At 51.9% G+C, this 23,017-nt stretch overlaps 1 protein-coding gene across 7 annotated transcripts in view; it reads right to left on the reverse strand.

Annotated features, from left to right (window-relative positions):
* Nucleotides 1–21,526, reverse strand: part of PPFIBP2 (PPFIA binding protein 2) — a 146,025-nt gene extending 124,499 nt beyond the window's left edge. For 5 of the 7 annotated variants that reach the window (XM_073882980.1, XM_073882977.1, XM_073882974.1 and 2 more), the window contains exon 1: nt 21,278–21,526. In XM_073882980.1, the coding sequence (XP_073739081.1) occupies nt 21,278–21,349 (72 nt within the window). In that variant the 5' untranslated portion in view covers nt 21,350–21,526. Of the gene's footprint in view, nt 1–11,819; nt 11,911–21,277 lie in introns of all 7 variants that reach the window. The other 2 variants (XM_073882976.1, XM_025894432.2) reach the window with 2 other exon arrangements.
* Between the last annotated feature and the right edge of the window lie 1,491 nt (nt 21,527–23,017).

Consider the following 23,017-nt stretch of genomic DNA (forward strand, 5'->3'; position numbering starts at 1 on the left):
CCTCCTCAGAGGAATGCAACGAATAGCATCAGGCGCAGACACCTCACCTCCGGGTGCCACATAGTGGGATTATGGGGTGTCCGGAGGAGGCCGGACTTCCTCCCAGCTCAGCTGTCCCCCAGACTCAGGAGCAGGGCCAACATCCTCCCTCCTGCTCGGAATGGCAAGCTTCTTATGAGAAACACCACCCCCAAAGACATGAGCATGAGACACTACGAGCCCAGTCCACAAGAAGGAGCACGGGGTCCGGCCAGGAAACAGGTGTGAGCGAGCGTGAAGTTGTCATGGCTCACACCCAAACAGCACATCGGACCTTCTGGGCTTCAGAACTCTGAAGAGCTGATGTTGGGTTCCCATCCAGATCTTTGCTTAACATTTTTAAACACTTGCTTCCCCTTCCTCTGACTGTTCTCACCTCCCATTTCTGCTCTTGACATTCTGCCTCCCAGCTGGTTCTTTTCCCCAGTTCAAGGGCTTACTGTAGTGGAGAGGCCACGGCAATCTCAGTGACCAGGGCCACGGGCCTCAACTCAGGCCCGTGGTTGGGGCAGATCTCAGAAGACAAGTAAGGCAGGTACTCCAGTGAGGAGAGGGATCAAGGGGTAGGGCAGGCAGGCCAGAATCTGTGCCTTTGGGAAGAGGGAGTTGGGGAGCCAGACAGTGTCCAGCGGACAGAGCATCACCAAGCCCCCCCCCCCATCAAGGTGCCTCTTACCACTGTGCTTACAACAAGTCCATCTGTGTCTTCACTGCAGTGGGGGCTCACTGCAGCCACTTAGAAAACTTGGGATGGAAGGTTCTTTCCCTTCCTTCTGAGAGTCTCAGAAATAGCAAGTCTGAGGAGTAGACATAAATGAGTGTCCCCTTCCAGGCTGGGACGTGAAGGACCACGCCTCAGCCACAACACCTCACACGCTCGAAGACCTCGCTGCCTGCCCAGCGGCCCCCCACCATCCACGAGCCAGCAAATGATGGCACACCACCTGGCGCCCTATAGTTTCCGCCTGTGTGCAAAAGCTTCCTGTTCCAGAGGTTCACAGGGGGTTTCCCGGGGCCTACAGAAGCAGCAGCTCCCGCCAAAATACTTTGTCCTCATTCCCTCATTTAATCTTCCTGGCCATCGTGCGATGGTTAGATTATCATTATCAGCCCCATTTTACAAAAGAGGCAACCAAGATACAAAGATGTTAAGACACTGCCTGAGGTCACACGGTTGCTGACAGTCCTTCCATGGACTCCAGTCTGTCACCTAAGTCCCTGCTTATTCTCCCCACCACACTGCCTTCCACTGCAGATTTGCTCAGAGCAGTGAAGGCTGGGATACGGGACACTGGTCTCCATGTCCGAACAGGGCTCAGAACACTGGGGACAAGGGACGACAACCTTCTGCCCTTCATACAGTATCCTCATGGGGACTCTGTGCGCTGCCCTGAGCCCCCTCAACTCTGTTACAAGATCGTATTTTACTCAAAAAAAAAAGACAACACCGAAGAGAAAACAACTGTCATAAAAATGCATGACCCATAAAAATCAATATATATACTTTTAGATTTGTTTACCCATTTAACAAATACTACTTGCTCCCCATTATCTGTAAAACCCTGTAGTAGATGCTAAGAGGAAATTAATGAATGTTACTGATCTACCAAGGGTTGGGTTCCATCTCCCATCCATGTCAATTAGAATGTGAAGGTTGCTTGTAGAACGGGGCCTCTATCTGGGATCCATAAGGCAGAGCCAACAAACTTTGGCTTTTACCAACTTCGACTTCAGAAATGTGTAAATTAATGGTTTAATTTTAAAGTCATCGTGGTACTCCTTTGTGAGAAGAAAAACATCATTTCCCTGAAATTCTCATCATCTCTAAAATAAAGTTCGGATGGCAACTCAGTGCTAATGTCAACTTGACAACATCACTAGCTCAACAGGCAAGTCACATGTAAAACCTCACATGGAGGTTACTTGCAAAGAGAAGCTGAGCTTCACAAACCAAGCATTTGCCAGTCATGTTATGGACAGTAAGGCTCGGTCTGACAGCCACTCACTCAAGCGGGTGAATGGTCAAAGGGTAGCTGGTGGATGCCTGGTGCCATGGAGGTTCCGGTGATCCCAGAAAGACACACGTGCCCACCAACACAGCACCCAGTGCACTCCCGGGAGAGGGAAGTGGAGCATGCTCAGGGCAAGGCAGTGGGAGGAAGGAGTGACCAGTGTGGTGTGGGCGACCCCAGAAAGCTTCAGAGAGGCAGCATGCAGAAATGCAAAAGGAGTAAGGAGTGTACATATCCTAAGGGATGCTGGGGGGCAGGTGTGTGCGTGCATGCGCTCGTGTATGCGTATAGCTAGGCGTGACCAGAGAACCGGGAAAGAGTGAGAGCGAATGAGGCTAGGACCAGTTTATGAGGTGTCCCTCCGCTCACCTCACCCCTCCTAGAACTTGGCCTTTACCCATCAGGCAATGGGAGTCACTGCCTGGAAGCTTCCCATCCTTTTCCAGCAATAATGCAGCAGGATGCAAGGACCTTCTCCCTGAGAAGAACCAGCCCATGGCAGACCGTCCCCTCCACGGGCCCCCTTAGGAACCCTCCCACACACTGCTCTGACTCCATTTCCCCTTCCAGCACCCCCTTATTCTGGACAGCAGGATGGGGCCCCTCTACTGCAGGCCCTGTCAGCCCTGCGGCATGTCAGCAGTCAGCACACAGGACCATCCCCTGACACCCGCCGACCTCCCTCCAGCCGCCTCCCCGGCTCACAGGCACCTCTGGATCACGACTTGCTCCAACTCCCCCTGCCTGGGGAGGCAAGTTCAGGTACCTCCGCTTCTCCAGACCCTCGTGCACCCAGATCTTTAATCTGGTGCGTCCTTCCTACCCGACTCTCCTCAGCGCACTACCACATCTTTCATTGGTGAGAAACAGAATCCCTCACTTCCCCTTCTCTCCTCCTCAGACTTCCCCTAATCTAGCCCCACCGAGGCCCAGCCTCTGCATGGTTCCCTCGCAAAGTTGATTGGCCTCTCTCCCCTCTCCCACTCCTTCTTCCTGACCCACACAAATATTAAAGCCTCTGCTCTCCGAAAACACTTCCTTCGGCTACCATCTCGTGCTTCTCCTTGGCTTCACTGCCACAGCCCTCACCTCCTGCTCTCTCTGGTACCTGCTGCCACGAGATCACCTCTGGGCCCTGCTCTGCTCCTCCCCCTGAAGCTACGTACATTCTTACTCCTGTGAGAGGCAGCAGAGGATTGCTTTCCTTGGCGTCTCATCCACACCCCAACTCCTCCAATACTCTCCTCCTTGGGCACTGGGGACAAAATGCTCTCTGGGTTCCTCCAGGTCCACCCCCTTCACTAAATGTCCTATTTCTCAGCCTCCACTCACTGCCTCCGGGCAGATTCCGTGCTCAGCTCTCTTCCTGTTTTTCTGCTCCCTGGACAATCCATATTTCATCTCCATGTTCACCACTCATAATACTAGCCTACTTTTGTAAGCTCTAGACCAAAGTATCCAAATGCTCATCAGCTTTCTGGCCATTTCTGAGCAGCCCCCGAGATCCAGCATGATCTGAAACTCTGAGCGTGGTCCTGCTCTCTTTGAGCAGCTCCTGGCCCGCCTGACCTGCACGCCCTGCATTCCCCTCGTGACCCTCCTCAACCCTCCCATAGCAGACAGGTGCCTGTGGATTGCTCCGGGCAGGGAGCTCCGTCTCCCCCCTCCCGCCACAGCCACACAGCCTGTATCCAGGTTATCAGAATCTTGGCCTTGGAAGGCCTCCTCTTATCTGAGCCATACCTGGCCTCACCCACAGCAATCCAAACCCATGAGTCAGGCGTCTAAGGCTATCCGTTAGCTGACCCCAAACTCTCCTGGACACATGATGGTAATAATAATGGCTGCCATTTTTTTAAACATTCATTCTGCCCCGAGCTAAGCATTTATAGGTGTCTCATGCCTCAATATTCATAACTGTTGTTACCCAAATTTTACAGACAAGGAACCTGAAGCTTGCAGAGGTTAAGCGACTGGTCAAATCCCGTGTCCTGGAAGCAATGGAGGTAGGTTTGACCCCAGGCAGTGGACTCCAAGGTCAAGTTCTTACCACTCTGCAGTCCTTCCTCACTGAGCCTGGCCACTTCCAATTGCATTCTTCTGACTTCTTGATACTCCAGCCATAGGAGAGCATTTCCCTTTTGCTGTGCCTTTTTCATGCTGTCTCTCAAGCTAAATTCCCTTCTCCAGTCTCTGTCCATCAAAACTCATTCTTCAAGGCGATTCTCCTTTCTCCAAGACAGCATCCCCACCCCTACCTGTCCAAGAGCACCTCTGCTGGCTCAAAACCCATGCTTACACCTCCATTTGAGTTGTTTCATGTTGCCACGGAGACATCCAATAGGGGCTGACATTCTCTTTCTTGGACCTCACCTCCTGGGGGGCAGCTAAGTATCTGACGGAGGGAATGGGGGAAGGAACCCAGCACCTGTGGCTCAGCCCCACCCTTCCCACTCTTTTTCCAGAGTCGCCTTGCCACAGGGAAGTGGCTTGTCCCCAGCAAGAGGCAGTCATCTAGGTCTCTGACCCAGGTGGATATGCTAACTGGGGAAAGGGATACACTGGGAATTCTACGGCCACACTCTCTCAACACCTTTATGAGCCCCAGAGCTGGTATCTTAGTCTCCGTCTGTCTGACTCCTGGTCTTATTTTTCAATTGGTGCCAAACCCAGAGGGCATTTATGTAGTACAAACAATTACCAAACGCCCACCAACCTGGGCCACTCTCAGTGAAGGACGAAGTGGCAGTGGCCGTAGGACTGGTCAGTGTTGGTCTGCAGGGCACACTGGTGACCGGCACACCATCTGAAGCCCCGTAGCAGCTTGGGGGGACACCCCTAGCATCCACCCGGTGCCCTCTCTCTGGGAGCCCCGCTCCCCAGCAACCTGCAGGAGACCCTGTAATCCATCTTTGGGAAACTCCAGGAGGGTGGGCTGGGAGGACAGGTATTTGTGCTGTGGCCAGTGGACGATGCCCGCCAAAGTAAATGAGTCCATTGGTTTCTGGTGTACAGACTAGCCTTGTCTGTTTGGTCAGCACAAATCAGGCTCTCAGGCCACAGGCATCCTTCAGTGAGTGGCTAACGAGGGTGTCCAACCCTGCCGACTGCCCTCCCCAGATGTCCACACCTCCATTCTCTCCCATGTCCACACCTCCCCTGCCCCCTGGCAGACAGAAGCTTACCCACTGATAGGAACTGCTGGCCATGTGCTTCCTCAGCCCAGAACACAAAGAAAGCTGCCCTCACTGCCCTTCTCACAACAGAGAACACACACGCGTGTGCACACAATTTCACCTCCAAGGAGGAACAAATAGACATCAAGTCATTTCAGTGCCTCTACCTGATGATAGACTCAGAGAAATGATTCCAATGTAGCCTCAACTTGAATGCTTTCAAAAAACTTCACTGCAAAAATTATCTCCTACAAGGGCACCTGGGTGGCACAGTTGGTTAAATGTCTGACTCTTGGTTTTGGCTCAGGTCGTGATCGCAGGGTGGTGAGATCGAGCCCCAGTGCAGGCTCCGTGCTCAGCATGGAGTCTGAGATTCTCTCTCTCCTTCTGCCCCTCCCACTCATGTGCTCGCTTGCTCTCACTCTCAAATAAATAAATCAATCAATCTTTAAAAGAAATTATCCCCTAGAAATATAACCAGCAAGGGCTTATTGTTGAAGCTGGTTGATGAGTAAGTTGATTCATTACACGGTTCCTTCTACTTTTTTTGTTGTTGTTGTTAAAGATTTTACCCATTTATTTAAGAGAGAGCGAGCACAGAGGGAGTGGGAGAGGGAGAAGTAGACTCCTCGCTGAGCAGGGAGCCCGGTGTGGGACTCGATCCCAGGACCCTGGGACCATGACCTGAGCCGAAGGCAGCCGCTTAACGACTGAGCCACCCAGGCGCCCCCCGCCTTCTACTTTTATGTATGTTTGAATTTTTTTATAATAAAGGGGCTTTTTGTTGTTGTTTGTTTCTTTTAAATCTAGCACTTAGGGATCTGAGCTTTTCCAGAGGGGGGCACGGGATTCCACCTTACCTTGCTGGGGACCAACAGAACCGGAACTGAGGTTCGAACCTAAATTCCTGGTGACACAGACGCTGCCCTTTCCACAGTGCCGTTCAGGCTCTCTGAAGGTCCTACCACCTGACCAAATGCTCAGCCCACCCTCGTTCAGACCCTCATCATCTGTCCCTCTGATTGCCAAAGCTGCCTCCTCTAGGCTTCCTACTTCTGGCTGACTCTCCTTCAACCCATCTTTCCCAGAGCAGGCAGGATATGTTTCGTAAAGCCGATGGCATTACTCCTCTGCTCCCAAACTCTCCATGGCTCCCCACTATTTCAGGAACAAAGCTGTACTCCACAGCTCGGCCATCCAAGTCCTCTTCCCAGCTGCACTTCTCACCATGTTCTCAGTTCAGCCCCCCTGAGCCATTTCCTACTCCCTAAATACAGAAGGATTTCCCTGTGCTCTCTGTTTCCTGTTTGGGATGCTTTTCTCCAGCTATATTTTCAAATCTCACATATTCTAAGACCTTCTCCACATGTACCAACCCAATGAAGCCTTTCCTGACACCATTACCCCCCGGGCCTGAAGGTGCTGGGTGCTTCCCTTTGCTTCTGCCATACTTGGTACTCACCTTTATCATCTCGCTTACAGCTCTGGTTATACGATTCCTCGATATGTCTGTCTCCCCTTCTAAATTAAGATGCTTGAGAGCAAGGAGTATGTGCTATTCACCTTTTAATCCTCAGAGCCCAGCAATGAGCCTGACACAGGCAGACGCTCAGGAAATGTTGGCTGACACAAAATGTTAAGTGTGAGCACTGAGTGGAGAGCAAAGGGAGAAGGGGCATGCAAGACAGAGAGACCTTGGCCCATCTTCTGAATAAGGGTGGGGGACTGTCCACGGCAGCCTCTCCCCCCTCTCTCTCCACACGGGGCCCCTCTCTTTGCGGCCTGATAATCAGAGCTGAAGGAGGACCGGCCATGGTCGGCCCTGGCATGAGCAAGAGACAATTGACAAATGCAAGTCTATTTCCACAGGAACAACGGGGAAGATGTAACTTCCCCTAACAGATGACAAAACCAGGCATTTCTCCTTATTCTATTATTTTCGAATGCTAAGCAACAAGAAAAAAAAAAAACCACATCTGAATTGGCGAGTTTTCTCTATCATCTAGAATGTTCAGGGGCCTCATACATAACTTGAGCCTGTAGCCAGCTACCTCCTATGATCTCCCAAACTGCCTGGGGAGGAACACAGACCCTAGAATTTGGCAGTCTCTGGATAAACACTAATTGGATTAATCAGAATTTATTCTGTGTTTTGAACCTTCATTTCAACACTTGTTAAGAAGCTAAACAGTTTAATTTTGAATCAGTGCAACAGTTTTCCTTTTGCATTAAAAAAAAAAGTTTAGACCAGTAGGAGACCAAAGAATTTCCCTGAAGTCAGGCTGTGTGCACTGGCAACAAGAGGCTGGCCCCTGCCTCTGTTAGAGGAGAAGGGGGCTTCCTCTGCACGCCTGGGCTGGAAGGTATTAGCAGGGTATTAGCAGCTCTGTCTTCCCTGGAGGGCTGAGGCCATATGGGAGCGAGATGAAAACAGCACACAGAGCCCACTGCTGCTAGAGAGCCCAGACGACCAGGGAACTGCTTGGTCTGGACTCTGTGGGGCTGAGCCTTTGGACGAGGCCAGTCAAGCTTCTCCACACTGGCCGGCTGGAGTCTACCTGCCTGTCCTGGTTCCTCGGCAGGACCAGCAGTGAGCACCTCTCCATCCCTCACCAGGACATGGAGGTTTGTTCACTGAGGGTTCTGGGAAATATCCTGTTATAGGCCAAACTGTATGCCCCTCCCCAAATTTTATGTTGAAGTCGAACACCCAGGACCTTAGATTATGACTATTTAGAAGTAATTTCTTGGCCTCTAGTTTGCTCCCCACTGTAAGAGATAGCTAAGTTAAAATGAGGTCACTGAGGTGGGCCCTAATCTAATCTGACTGGTATCCTTATAAGGACACACACAGGTACAGAGGAAAGACCATGTGAGGACACAGGGAGGTGACCATTTACAAGCCGAAGACAGAGGCCTCAGAAGAAACCAACCCTGCTGACACCTTGATCTTGGACTTCTAGTCTCCAGAACTGTGAGAAAACAAATTTCTGTTGTCTCACCCAGCCCATCTGTGGTGCTTTGTTATGGCAGGCCTAGAGGGCTAGCACATGCCCCAGTCTGATCCCGGCCGCACTAGCCTGCTGCAACGGGGCGGCCTCCTGTCCAGGGATGTGGGGCTCTGTTCTCATCCAGAGGTGTTCCCTTCCCTCTCCGTCTAAGGAAGACTTCGCTTTGCATCTTCAGACCTTAAACAACATCCAGGTAAGGATAGTCTCTAACTGTCCTTTATCTTTAAGTCAGCTCTGCGTTGGGTTATGCCCAGGGAGCAAGACCATTTAGCAAGGCCAGGCTGGTATGCTACAAGAAGGAAACCCTTCCTGACGCCGTAACCTGACCAGCTAGCTGTCAAGCCACATTTTAGGAACCAAGTACCCTGGGTCCAGCCGTCTTCTCTTCCACCCAATTCAACAACCTCAGCATGTGATGTGGTGGTGGGGGTGGGGGGGAGCTCAGCCCACCCATCACAAGACACTCGCCACCAGGATTGCTTCCCTCCCCTGACAGCACTTAGGCCGGAGTGATTCAGGGACTTTCCCCAAAAAAGTGATCCAGGAATCCCCCGTTTGCACACAGAGTCCCTCAGACCAAAGACAAGTTGGCTAGAGAATTACACTGCATGCGGTCTCCCCTCTCTGGGGGCCCACGAGGTCTTGCTCCTAGACATCTGTCAGTCTGATCCCAGGGGAGTGGGAGCATCTACAATAGCTCCTGGGGGCCTCTCTCCATCTTTCGTACTTCTTGTCCACAAAGCAAGGCTATTCTCCCATGGGAGATACCTGAGCAGGGCCTCAGACTCTGGGTGAAAGGTATAGAAAGGGGCCGCAGCAGGGGAAGGCAGCACCAACAGGAGTCCCCCCTCCCGACTCACTCCTGTTCTGAACCCTAAACTCCTGCACTCCTTTCCTTTCCCCTGAGGAGAGGAGGAGACAGTAGAAAGAGTCCAAGCTTTGCAGTCCGACTGACTTGGGTTTAAATCCTGGCTCTGCTACTTACAGCTGGGTTAGTTTTTGACCTTGGGTAATACACATTAACCTCTCGGGTTACTATGTAACAAAGATAATAATGCCTGCCTCACTGGGCTGGTCAGAGGGTTAGGAGAGAGGATAGAGTAAACCAGTCGGCTCAGTGCCCCGCCAGGTAAATATGCAATGCTCTGCCTCTCGCCCTTAGAGAACACGGCCCTAACTGCACTATTCCAGCAGACGGATTTAGCCAAGAAGACCCCTGATCAGGCTCCAACTGCTGGGATGAGGGGGGAAAAATATATGACATTGACTCCCTTTGAGAAGTTACCAAATCCCTTGGAGCCAGCCCCCTAGGTGGCAGGCCCTGGGGCTCCACACACAGTGCACCTGCTCCGAGCCTTCAGTGTCTCTCTAGCAGTATCTGACAGGAAGGTCCAGGCCCCTGGCTCTTCCCGAACAGAAAGTTTCCTACGGATCTTGTGCTTCCTCTTACAGCCCCTTGGCGCCTTCCTCAGCCATTCCAGCAGGGGCGCCCAGGCATCCCACTTAGGGACAATGAGCAGACAGGGTTTATGTTGTTCATGCGCCACTTGGGGGCAGGCACCTGGCAGAGAGCTGTGAGCTGGGAGACGATCTGGGAGACCCCAAACATGGAGGCTAAAGCTGAAGCCGGGCTCCAGGGGTTGGGGACAGGAGGGGCCATGCCTGACCACATTCGTGGAGCAGGAAGTCCCTGGCCCTGGGCACCGGCATTGGGAGAGCCCCTTCAGCTCAGAGGTGGCCTGAACAGAAGACGGTCAAGTTGTACTGGTGACCCAGAGAGGCCCCACAACTGCTCCCAGCGGACATCCCACTCTTACGCGACACCTACAGCCAAGCAGGCAACTGCCCCCGGAGTTCCTTGGGGAAGGTTTCCACACACGGCGGGTCACAGCGATGCAGTAAGATGTGTGTGTGTCTCATGTAGCCTGCAGAAACCTTCTCATGAATGCCATCCCTCATTCGGCTGCCACTAGATTTATTTAAAATTCTCTTTCAAATACACATAACCATGACAGTTGAGGACGGGATTTGTGACCCTGGAGCTGCTCTTAACAGTTGTCAAAGGGCTCCTCATTCGCAGGCAGGATGCAGAGGGAGAGCTTTGTCCCACCTGCAGTCCCCCGTTAACACGAGATCCCAATTCACTGCAGCCCACAAATTACCTGATCGGCACCCCAGCCTCCCTAAGGTGGTCTTCTCAGGCTCTGTCTCTGGTCTGAGGGGAAGCATCCCATTGGGCAGCCGAAAGGACCCCAGGCCCACCCTAAGGAAGCAGGGTGTAGCTGCCAGGGCCAGATCTGGGATCTGAGCTCTGTGGGGGCAGCCACGCTGAACACGGGGTGGGGCTCTGGGCAGACCTGATCAGCGATAAGGACTGGCTGGCTCTACAGCACACAAAATAAGGTAAAACCCCAACTTCAGCGGGCAGCCACCACCAGCACCCACCTGCTCAGAGCCTGAACATGCTTGGTGGAAACAATGCTCTCCTTTCACGCAGCACCCAGCCCCCACTCCCCACTCCTGCACGGGCAGGCTCCCAGCCCGCTTACTGAGCTGCGCTGGCCCCTCCTCTCCACCCACATCCCCACCTGGGTTCCTGTGGAGGCTTTTCTGACTCCCATCCCTCACCCCACCCTTCTGACCCACTCCAGAGCACCATCTTGCTTAACATCCACTTACTGCCGACACTCTGGGGTCCCCAACAGATGAGGTGGGTTGTAAGCAACTCGTTACTAATGACAAAGTAGCTAAAGCCAAGAAGCTTTTGTGTAAATTAAGAGAAGATTCCAGGTTATCTTGCCCCATTCTAATATACTTTATTGAGTGGGTGGAATTCAGCCAGGGAATCAGCAATCGCCTATAGTGCTTGGGAATTAACAGTTTCTATGACATCATGAACAACTATGCAACCTCCTACTATTTTAGAGATTTACTTCCAAATATGTCTCTCTGTGTGTATGTATACATTTCCTGGGGCTGACTCTGTGTCCTTAACAATCTGGTCACGTCCACCAAGTGCTTCTCACAGGTTAATGTCATCTGACACGTGCAGCCTGACCGGCTTCCTGCCTCAGCATGAAGGCTTGATCTTCGAGGTAAACTTAAGACTCTGAAATCTGACCTTTCAACATGGTGGCAAGATAGAATGGAAAAAACATGGGCTTGAGGATCAGGGTAAGTCTTATTTCAGCCTCTTGCCAGCTGGAGAACCTTGGGAAAAGTCACTTTTCTTGAGTCATTTTCCTCCTCGGTGGGGACTAATAAATGATCATTTCCAATCCCCGGTTCCCTATATAACCCCACTCCTCGGTTCTAGCCAAACCAAACCACTGGCTGTTGTCCACATATGCCCCTTAATTTACCATCCCCATGCCTTTCTTTGTCCATCGCTGTCCCCTCTGCTAGAAATGCCCTGGACCCAGAGAAAGGGGTGTCTCTGGTCCCTGTGTTTCCTTCAAGACACATCTCAAACGCCACCTCCTCAGCAAGCCAAGTGCCCCAACCTCTTCCTTCTCTGAATGTTCACTGTGTTCTCTCTGTGGTTAGTACTACCTATTTTGAGGAAGGGGTACAATCCTTACGTTCGATCCAAGCAGGGGACATGTCTTACTCATTTCAGGTTCCCGCCATCACAGTCCTCAGCACAGAGGATGGTCAAAAATCATTCAGTGACTGAAATAATAAATGAGGTCATGAGTCTTCTAGCTCCAGAGCACTTAGAATTATGCTCTACCACTGTTCCTAAAAGGGGGAGTTGCCCTAGATCCAGTGGGCCGGTTCTGACTTGAGGGCCTCCATGGCCTCCCTCCCTGCCACCCAGGCCAGGATAGTGTGCCCCTCAGGCATCCACGGTGCTTAACCACAGCACTCTCCATCCTCCATCCATGCACCCCACCCAAAGCCTCAGCCTACGTGAATAAGGCCCCGCTGCCCACAGCCCTTCCCCGGCAAATCTTGGGGCTGGAAACTGGCTCTGTGGCCCAGGCTGCAGACAGACAGTCAGCCTTCCCAGTGTCATACCCACTGCCTTCCTGGATGGCTCTCTCCTATATCCACCATCCCCTCTCTGATGCTGCAAGCCCAGGGCCTCAGGCCACACGCCTGGTTCTTCAGACACCAGGATACTGTGTTCTTGAAATCTTCGAGGGATGGCCATGAGTCTGTAAGAGCCTTCAAGCCCCAGTGAGGTGGCTGAGCCAACGTAGGCCTCCGCAGAGAATATACAGAGTATAATCACTTCTTTGGGATCACAGGCCTCAGTGTTTCAGGCCACAAAGCCATATCCTCCAAGCCCTTCCTCTCTCCCAGTCTGTTACCGAGCAGGACTTCAGCCTGTTGACTTGGGACAGAGAAGCTCCTGCACAGCTTTGGCACCACCCTTCCCGGCCTCCTGCCTTCATTCCACCTCGGAAGCCAACCTTCTCCACAATCCTCCCGCATTTTTAGGTGGACCTCTCAGCAAATCCTGCCTCCCCCACAATTTCGCAAAATTCTCTCTAGTGAACACAGCTTGGACAACACCCTCTTCAGTTAGACTTCAACACAAGCTCTGAGACAGCTGCCTTGCCCTTGAGATAAGCTTGAGTTAAGCCTGAGTTAAGCAGAACTTCTTGTATCAAGCTGAAATCTGCCTCCTCTTTAATTCCCTCTCCCATCCCCACCATGGACCCCCAACCCTACCCTCTGAGCAACACAGAACAAGATGGCTCCCGCCCCAACCTGAAAATCACGAGCACAGCCCCAGTGTCTTCCTGTCAGTCCTTAGGTCCTTTCAAAGTTTACAGGACACAGACTCCAGCTTTGTAGCACTAAGCATCCCTCTTCCACCTGCTCCCAGAGTGCGGTGTGTCCAGTCTTGGCCAGTGCAGAAAAAAGAGGGACAATCTTCTAGCAAGGTCTAAAGCCGGGACTTCTATTAATGCAACCAGGCTGACTTATATGGGCTTTTCCACATGGTCAGGTAGGAAACCCACACCACTGATTTTTGGAGCCTACAGACAGGACTTTGCACTTGCCCCACCACAACTCATCAAGCTGGCTTGGGTTCTCAGCTTTCTCTGCTGCCTTTGTGTTGTACATTGGTGACCAGCCATCTGAACCCAGGCTGCTTCCCACTGGCCATGCACTTCTGCCTCTTGGACTTCACCTTCACCGTGGCTGTCCTTTCATGTCACACCTGGCCCAGAGAATGCTCCTTCCCCCTGAGATTTCAGAATAAGCCCTCTAGGTGATGTTAAGTCACTCTTTCCCCTCCGCCCCCCCAGGCTTCCTGAGAAGACATATGATAACAATCCCATTTGCTGACTACTTCGGATATGCCAAGCACCGCAATCAACAATCAACACTCTATGTGCATCATCTCATTGAATCTTCACCAGAACCAAATGAAATAGGCTTATTATTGTTCCCATTGAACAGATGAGGAACTTAATGCTCAGAGTAGCAACAGCAAATCCGTGTAGAGTGGACTTGAAATGGAGGCAGTCTGGTTCAAAGTCCATACAGTAGAGCTAGCCTCCCCACCAGAGCCATGTTATGGGGGAGGGGGGAGAAGGCGCAGTGGCCAGGAGTCTGTTTCCTCATCTCCAGAAGCAGGACAATAATCCCTGCCTGAGGCATTGTGCAGCTCCAGTGAGTTGGCACGGCGAAAACCTAGACGGACACACAGGATGGTTGTTGTTGTTACCGGGTGAGTGCATTGCATCGAAGAACCAGATGTCTTGGCTGGTCACAGAAGAGCTTATGTAATAAAACTTTTTCATGACATCCCGTCAAGGTCAGGTGTCAGAGCCAAGAACGATTCTTTTGCTTTGGTAAAATGTTGAATTAATACAAGCTGCCTTTCCTGCCCAAATTCAAGTTCTAACTTCTCCCTTCCTCAGACTGCAGCCCTCTCTCCCTGATCCCCCCCCCCCCCCCCCCCCCCCCCCCCTGGTCGCTTACTGAATCTGGAGTTCGATACCACACTCTTGGGACGCCCAAAACAGTCCTGTCACCCCGGGACCCCACACAGCTCAGCATTTGTCTGCCTCCTTTCACTCTCAAAAGTATCCCAATTTGGACAATAAATTAAATCGAATACTTGGGAGTCTTTAAAAAAAAAAATCGAGTTTTCTGGCACCTATTTCCCTCCCATAAGATGGGAATAATATCACCCACCTCGCAACACAAGCCCTTTGTGAAACCCACCAAAGTGGGAAGAGCTCCCCCATCCTCTCTCTGGACGCAGCCTTCTGGGGGCCCAGTCTACCTACACCTTTGGTGCCTTCATGAAGCCGTGCAGTGTCCAGCTAGCTATTCGTGCCCAAACCTGAGTCAGGGGGAACGACGCCTTGTCCTGGGGAAGGAAAGCGCTGCCCGTGAAGAGACAGCAGGTGTCACGTGCACAGGCAGGAAAGAAAGGTAGCTCATTATTGCTGTTCGGCCTGAGCTGTGGCTCTGCCCTTCTCTTTTCCCCAATCCCGACAACAGGCCTCTTGGCTCCTACACAACTACCTCTCCCCCGCCCCTTCCCTTTCTCTTTCTTTTCTCATTTCTCTTTTTTTCTTTTCTTTCTTTTTCTTTCCTCTCTCGTGCGCGCGCACACACACACGCACGAGCACGCACGCACGCACGCACGGTCTGTCGGCCTCAGGAGGTCCTTGCGGCAGGGTCTTGTGGGCTTTTGTGCCAGAAGCAGGTTGCAGACGTTTGCCAAGACCTCTCGGGAGACGAGTGCAGTCACAGCAGTGACCCTCCCAGTCAGAGCGGTCCCTGCCCAGCAGAGCAGCCCAGCTACATGTGACTGGTCCATTCCAACCAGGTACACAAGTCACTGTGGATTCATGTGCTCGCCGGACAGTCAGGGCAGGAGTTCTGACTCTGCGCACTGAGCACACTCCCAGCAACCAGCAAGCACTGGCTAACCCTAAGCAGGCAGACAGCAAGCCCGGGATTTGGAGCAACCCTTCCCTCTGCCTCTCCTCATCACTAGGAGGAAACAGATGTACCCACAGCAGAGCCACCTGGGACCGGCTCAGCAGCTACCGGCCGGGGGAGAGGCCAGGCTACAATCGATTCCCCGTAGCCTCACCTGGGTTAACAAGCTGTTCCTGGAGATTTGTCAGAGGCCCTCCACCCACTCACCTCTGCATTAGTCATTCCTGAGACATGGACACCCCAAATCTCAAATCTGCAATCTCTAGCTGTCCTTGATTCTTTACCATGGATGAGCAGGCTCTGCACACATTTTTATATCAGTAAAAATAAATAAGTAAATAAATAAAGAGCCACAAAAACAAAAACTCAAAGCAAGGCAGAAACTTCCCAGATCCAGCTACATAGTTTGAAAGAGACGCGTGAGGCTTGACAAGTTTTCCCTCAAAGTAGATTCCCAGCATTCCTTGTCTTCGTTTTCCTTTGGCAATTACCACATGCCTGGCAATAATCTAAACGTTTCACATGCATTAACCCAGCTCTGCCTCAGCGAACGAAGGTGACCACTGTGCCATGGCAAAGGCAGGACCTGCGCTGGGAGGCTGGGGGTGAAGGAGCGCGGCCAGGCAGAAAGGTGTGGAAGGGAGAGGTGAGGAGGAGAGGAAATCCAGCTTCAGGGCCACTGAGTCTCCAGGCAGCAATACAGATTCTAGATAAGGTCCTCTCTCCAAACCCGACAGCTAGGGCCCTCCCCCAACCATCTGGATCCCTGACACAGGCCTTAAACACAGGCCTCTGCTTGGAGCCCCCCACCAGCCACCCACCACTCCACCACTCCACAGGCAACTTCTTCTGACTGACTGGATGGGTCCCTAAAGTTTGCCAGGGGGGAAAAGTGTTTGGGTCTTAGACTTCATCCTTCTGGAGAACTGAGAGAGGGGTGGTTGTACGCCCAGAAAAACCATTTAATATACACGTACCCACACTGAGCACTAACAAGTGTGAGTGTCCATACCATAAAGCACTCCCTGCTTCCCATCAGCCCACACAGAGCTAGACCACAGGACAGAAAGGACTCAGGAGCCTTCACACCCACATTGGCATTGTCTACCAGCAGATACTTCCCTTCCGAGTCCTTGACCTGTAAGATTCCAGTCTTAGCTGCAGACTGAATTCACCCCAAACCTGGTCTCTCTCCCATTTTTCATTGCCTAATGGAATCTCCATCTGGACCTTTTGGCAGCTCTTCTCTGGCCAACTCACTGTGCTCCAAAGGATAGAGCCCCGGGCCAGAGGGCCAGGAGGCCTGGGCTCTGCCCCCAGCAGCGGGTGACCCTAGATAGGTTCCTTTGGGTAGCTTCACCCTCCGTGTGTGTGTGTGTGTGTGTGTGTGTGTGTGTGTGTGTGATGTGTCTCTGTATATGATGCAAGAAAGTACCCAAGGCTCTCTTCTGATTCCAAAAGGAACCATCCTCACTTCCCTCCATGCTCCCATGCTACTAACAGTGGCTCATTCTTCTCCCAGCACACTAGCACAAAGTGTCAGTGTCCCATTTGTTGCCTTTCCCTCTCCCTCCAATCCAGTCAGTCACCCAATCCTGCAGGGGATCACTCCCTCTCCATCTCTACCGCCACTGCCTTGATTTACATCCTAAGCTACCTTGATGGGTTATTCCAATAGCATATTCTCACGGGAGGTTGCTCCCTGTCCCTCCAACCTGCCCTTCCCAGTCCGGGATCATCCTGAAAGCAGAGATTTCACCATGTCTCTTCCACACTCAAAGACCTTCAATGTCACGGGAATAAAATTTCAATTCCTTAGCCGCAGTGTTCAAGGCCTTGCGTGGCCTCGCCCCAGCCGAAGACTCCCGTCTCACCTCTCCCTGTGTTCCCTCCCCACCCCACCCTCTGACTCTAGCCAAGTGGGCCACTCCTCATTGGGCTTGTCCCAGTCTTTCAGGTTCTGTTCTTGTTTCTTCCCTCATCTCCGGTGCAAAACAGCCTACCCCTTTCCCCCTTTACCGGGGCAAACATTGCAAAACCAGTCAGCTCAGGGCCCATGTTTACCACCAACTCTTTCCTGCACATCTGCTAAGTGTAGGGTTGCGCCCAGAGGCTGATGCAGGCCCGGAGCAGCTCAGGGTCTGGAGCGGGTGTAGACAGAGACATGCAAATAAAGTGCCTAAGTACCACAGCTGCGTTCTCTATTCGATGGTGTATATATATATATGTATATATATATATATATGCCAGAGAGTCAAAGTGACTTAGAGGTGGGAGGAGGAGAGGGGTTTCAAGGAGTCTGATCTGCATCCTAATAATAAGAGTTCATTCATCTTGCCGAGTGGACGAAAGAGCTTTCCGGGAAGAGCACGTTGCGCATGCAAAGACAGAGAGGCGCATTAAGATAGAAACTGGTGAGCTACTCAGTCTGGGGGACAGTGGAGATGCAGCTGTGAGCTATGTTACTGCCAGGCTTCGCAGGGCCTTCAGTGCCAAAGAAGGATGCTACACTTTATCCTATCAAGGAGGCAACCCTATCCCACCTTGTGTAGACCTTCCATCCACAGATCTATTACCGGGCCAAGATGTCTGCACCACGTGGAACATGGTGATTAAGAGCATGGTGCAGAAGGAAGGGTTGGCTCTCTGTGTGCACAATGTGGATGTGACAGAGGAAATGAAAGCAAGGATTAGAGAGGAGCCCCAGAGGAAATGAAAGCAGGAATTAGAGAGGAGCCCCAAAGTAAGAATTACCTAGGAGCACTAAGTAGAAGTCATACGTTTCCTGAAGACAAAGTTGAGAGCAGCGCCCTGGAAAATCGCAAGGCTACGAGGAGATCTGGGTCTGAAGCTAAACAGATTGCTCTAGGACAGCATCTCCTAGATTATTTACTGAGCATGTCAGAGATAAGAATGGAGGTCGTGAAGATCCCCAAGGGCGAATAAGACCTGGCTTTCAGAGTCTAGAAGGGATACAGCCCACCCTTCTGAGACCACCTGTGGATTCTTGGAAAACAGAGACCCGGAGGTGCCATCAAGGACTGAAACCAATGATGCCCGGAAACATAAAGTGGAACTGTTCTAAGGAGGAAGCAGGAAAAACAGTGACTCAGGACCACACAAAGCTGCCAAAAGTTGCAGTCTAGTTGTGCCCACACCAAGTGGTGACAACGTCACCCCACCCCCCGAGGGTCACTTCTTGAATGGGGGTGCAGTCTGGGAATTTAATAAATGTTTAGAGGTCTCCTTAGTTGCATTCATATTAGCTTTTCCTTCTCATATTTTACAAGAGGGGATCCACCAGAGGATTTAGAGCAGGTTAGCATCATGAACAGATTTGTATTTCAGGAAAAAAAATTTTTTTCAATGGCCACGTCAAAACCAACTTCCAAATTTTACATCAAATGTTACAGCCTGAAGGGCATGCCATTCCTCTCCAAAGCGTAGTTCTCTCAGAATGGTTTCCCCGCCTCACTCTGGAAGCTATCCAGTCTAAAGACAGATACCAGCACTCCCTGAACCCCTGGCCCGTAGGTTCGATCTCTACAGTCTCTCCTACCTGTCCCACTCTTTCAGGCCCAATATAAGGCATCCCCACTTCTATCCTGATCGGCTGGCACTGTCCTAACTGGCCCCTCCGCTCACTCCTTCCCACAGCACTGCCCCAGTGCGCTTGAGCAGGTCCCACCTTGGCCTTCACCAGAATCACCTGGGGGAACCTGGGACACCATCCTGGAAACACCATCCCAGACCCCACTTCATTACAAATAGTTTAAAAGCTCCCCAGGTTTGCAAACTATGGCCCTTAATCCTTGCCAGAGATAGTGAAGGGCACCACCCTAGAACTTGTTAGAAATCCAGGTCAGATCCCCTGCTGACCCAGGAATCAGAATCTGCATTTGAACAAGACCCACCTCGTGATTCTTAAGCTTGTTAAAGGTTTGAGAAGCTCAGCTCTACAGTGTTGCCTGATTATTCATTCCACAAATATTTGCTGGATTTTCTCCGTATCAGGCCAGGGGTTGGGATGGTCAACGGCCAAAGTCCCGGACTTTGAGAAGCTCACCGAACCATCAGTCAGTCCCTTGCTTAAAAACCTGTCATTGGCTCCCATGCTTTCCAATTATTCCAGACTTCTGCACCTGACCTTCATGGCCCATTGGGGCCATGCTTCATCCTTGTCACCAACTTTACTGTCTAGCACCTGCCCTGGGAACCCAGTTGGACCACTTGCCACTTCTCACGGTTAGCTGGTGCTTGCCTGCCTACACAGCTCTCAGCCCAGGCCACGCTCTACCCACCTCTGCCTGGAGACACCCAGGAGAAATCCTCTGAGATCCATCACACAAGTCATCTGCTTCTTGAAATTATCCCACATCTTCCCTACTCAGATGAAAGACAGGAATCCCCGGGGCACCTAGTGGCTCAGTCAGTTAAGCATCTGCCTTCGGCTCAGGTCATGACTGGGATCGAGTCCCATATTGGGCTCCATGCTCAGTGGGGAGCCTGCTTCTCCCTCTCCCTCTGCTGCCCCCCCATTCTCGTTCTCTCTCTCAAATAAATAAAATCTTAAAAAAAAAAGATACGAATTCCCACAACTCTTTGTTCTTCCCTCTCTTGTGGCATTTATCCCATTCTGCTCAGTCTTAAAGCCAGCACACCTGCCGTTAGCTACCCCAGTAGAGATCATGATTCTCAGTTTGTCCAGTAGCAATAAGCTAATAGCTGGCACATCATCAAATCTCTAAGTAAGAATAATAATAATAAATGTATTGATAAAATCATGGATGAATGCAGTAAGTGAAAAATTCATTAATCTCTCTCATTTCCCATTTCAAGGTCGTTTAAATATGAATTTAAGCAGAATATTAATGGGCTGGGCGCCTGGGTGGCTCAGTCGTTAAGCGTCTGCCTTCGGCTTAGGTCATGATCCCAGGGTCCTGGGATCGAGTCCCACGTCGGGCTCCCTGCTCCGCGGGAAGCCTGCTTCTCCCTCTCCCACTCCCCCTGCTTGTGTTCCTGCTCTCACTATCTCTCTCTCTGTCAAATAAATAAATAAAATCTTAAAAAAAAAAAGAATATTAATGGGCTGCCTCTCAAGCCCTAAAGAGAAACAATCTCTAAATTAAATAATATTTTGTGTTTTCTATATTCAAATAATAATCAAAGACTGAACATATTGAAGATGAATTTTGTGCACAGCCAACTACCTTTCTTTAGTTGGGCATTTAACTTCACAAAATGCAACATAAACTTCGGAAACACTTCAGGTTTGTATTATAATCAATTAAGGAACTTGGAAAGGAAAGAGACAGATGAAGAGAAAGATAGGAGGTAGACCTAGAAATATGGCAAGGGGGACGGATCTATACGACATAACCAGCTGCTCTAAAAGTAAAAATACAATACTCTGGGTCTGTTTTTTAAGAGGATTAAAGACTAGCTAGAATGCCTGTTTAAATCCCCTGCAAACTTTGGAAATTCTACCTTTTCAACATATAATCTTATTTTCATTTGAAGAAAAACTGCAGGTCTGGAGTTGGGATGTCATGAGGGAGAGGAGGAGCCCACTTTCAAGTAGCACCTTCCCCCTTTGGCAGTCTACTGGGACGCAGTGGCTTGAGATTTTGATAGGCATGTTGCGTTTTCGCAATTACAGAGTTGGTCTCAGTCAAGGCGTTGCATCTGAACACACCCGAACAGAGATGTTTGGGCAAACAGACCCTAAACCGCCCGACCACCGTGGGCTCTCTAGATTACGCGGGTGCTTCGGTGACACACCGCACAGAACTGAGGTGACTGACCATCCTGCGCATCTCCAGGGCCATGCTGGCACCTGCTGGGGCGCGCGGATTGTCCGTAGATCCCGGGCAGGGTTGGGTGGAAATTCGGAGCAAATCCACGGGAGTTAAAGCCTTCTCCCAGTCTTCTGGCCAGAGAAGAGGGGAAGAGGGTCCCTTTCCTTGTGCCTGGGACACGCTCCGGGGCCCTTATTGGCACTGACCCCCACTCCTCGGGTGGTTCTTGAATCTGGGGCTTTCGGTTCCCCAGGCAATGCACCCGCGGGGGCTCCCGGTCCGGAACGCGCAGGGGACCTGGGGCGTGGGGAGAGCCCACTGACCTGGGTGCGGGGCTCCTCTCCGGGCGGCTCAGGTGCGCGGGACGCTCCCGTGTCCCTCCCACCTCCGAACATGAGAGCCGGGAAACGAGCTGCAGGCCACTGACCCACCGACCAACTGACCGACCAACCAGCGGACGGAGCGGCAGCGGCCGGGTCTGGAGCCCACGTGACGGGGGCGGGACCCACGGGAGGCTCGTCCCGGAGCCCAAGCTTGCTCCCACCCTCCTTCCCCCGGGACCGCCCCTCAACTCCCCTTCCTTCTCGGGCAGCGCGGCGACCCGCAAGGACCCGTCTGCCACGGGTTCCCTCTTCTCCGGGACCGGCCTCGTCAACCCCGCCCCTTCGAACCTGCCTTCGCCGCGTCCACCCAGCCGCGGCCCCACCCCCTGGAACGCGTTCAGAGCCCACAAGCCGCGCCTCCCGGAGGCCACGCCCCCAGGGAGCCCCGCCCCGCCCCGCTCCTGTGACCTCCCCCGCCTGCACCCTTCTGGCCCGGGGGAGACCGACGGGCGGGTCTCGGCGGTAGTGCTGCCAGTTCCCTGGGCTTCTCCAGCCTTTCAGCATCGTTCCCCGGCCGTAGGAAATGAAAACGAGGAAGCAGAGAAGCAATTTGTATCGAGAATTGCAAAGAGAGAGAAGCCACAGAAAGACCGATTAGAGGCGCACTCAGAGCAGCAACCCATTGGATATTCCGACTCCCCGGACCCGTGCGATGCAGTCCAAATTGAGGTTGGCCCGGTCTCTGAACAACCCGTTTGGAAGGCTCGGAGTCACTGTAGTGTCTGCCCGCGCTTGAACCCCGCGACCTGGAGTGGAGGTCCCCCTAGTGGTCAGCCCCAACCAAAGACACTTGCTTTGGGTCTTGTGAACAGCTAAGGACACGAAGCATTTCCCTATGCTCAGCACGAAGGCGGGGTTCCACAGACCCGAAAAAAGCTTTGGCACCTCAGACCACAGGAATGGATTCTAGAATCAGGGCAGGACTGGGCCCTGGAGACTCAGTCCAACACCTTCCCCAGCGTATGGCCTGAATCCCCTTTGGCTGTAGTGCTAGGTTGTTGCCTTGCCTAGGCCTCCAGGGACTGGTTGCTCAGTTCAGCTGATTAAAATCCCTGTGGGCAGCAGATGGCATGGACACCGCAGACTCTGGCACAGACCCCAGCTCTGGCAGGAGTCACTACAGCCCGGGCCTCAGTTTTAATCTACATTTTTCTACAGGCTGGACAAACTCCACAAGAAACATCTTTTTTTCAAATTACCTTGGTGGTCTGAAATTACCAGTGTGCCAGGAAGACTTTTACATGTGAACAGAACTTAAGCCACCCCGGCAAATATGAGACTCTGGTCACTGCAGGAACGTGGCCAGAAGCAGACCAAAGGCAAAGCCAGCAGAGGAAGGCTGGGGCCCATGAGAGTTGTGTTACAGCAGGACACCCTGCAGTTCTCTTTCACTTCCTTAAAATAGCAGCAGAGGCCTTTGTAGCCCTAGGCGCTACTCAGTTCACATGAGTTCATGGGTGTTTCCAAATCCCACATGTTACTGCCCCGGTGGACACACTGTCCCAACCTCAGCCCCTAGAAAATGCAAATTTGTTCTTAGGATGATACAACTACTTCTTTTTTAATTACCTTAAAAAATGGTGTTAAGTCACTGGCTCTCAAGTTTATTCACACTTTGGAACCATTTGGGGGGAGGAGGCTTAAAATATCTGCTGTCTGGGTCCTGCCTCCCGAGGTTGT

The sequence above is a fragment of the Callorhinus ursinus genome, unplaced genomic scaffold (assembly GCF_003265705.2).
Source record: "Callorhinus ursinus isolate GAN/ISIS: 27379988/994484 unplaced genomic scaffold, GSC_fseal_2.0 scaffold49, whole genome shotgun sequence".
Classification (NCBI taxonomy): Eukaryota; Metazoa; Chordata; class Mammalia; order Carnivora; family Otariidae; genus Callorhinus; species Callorhinus ursinus.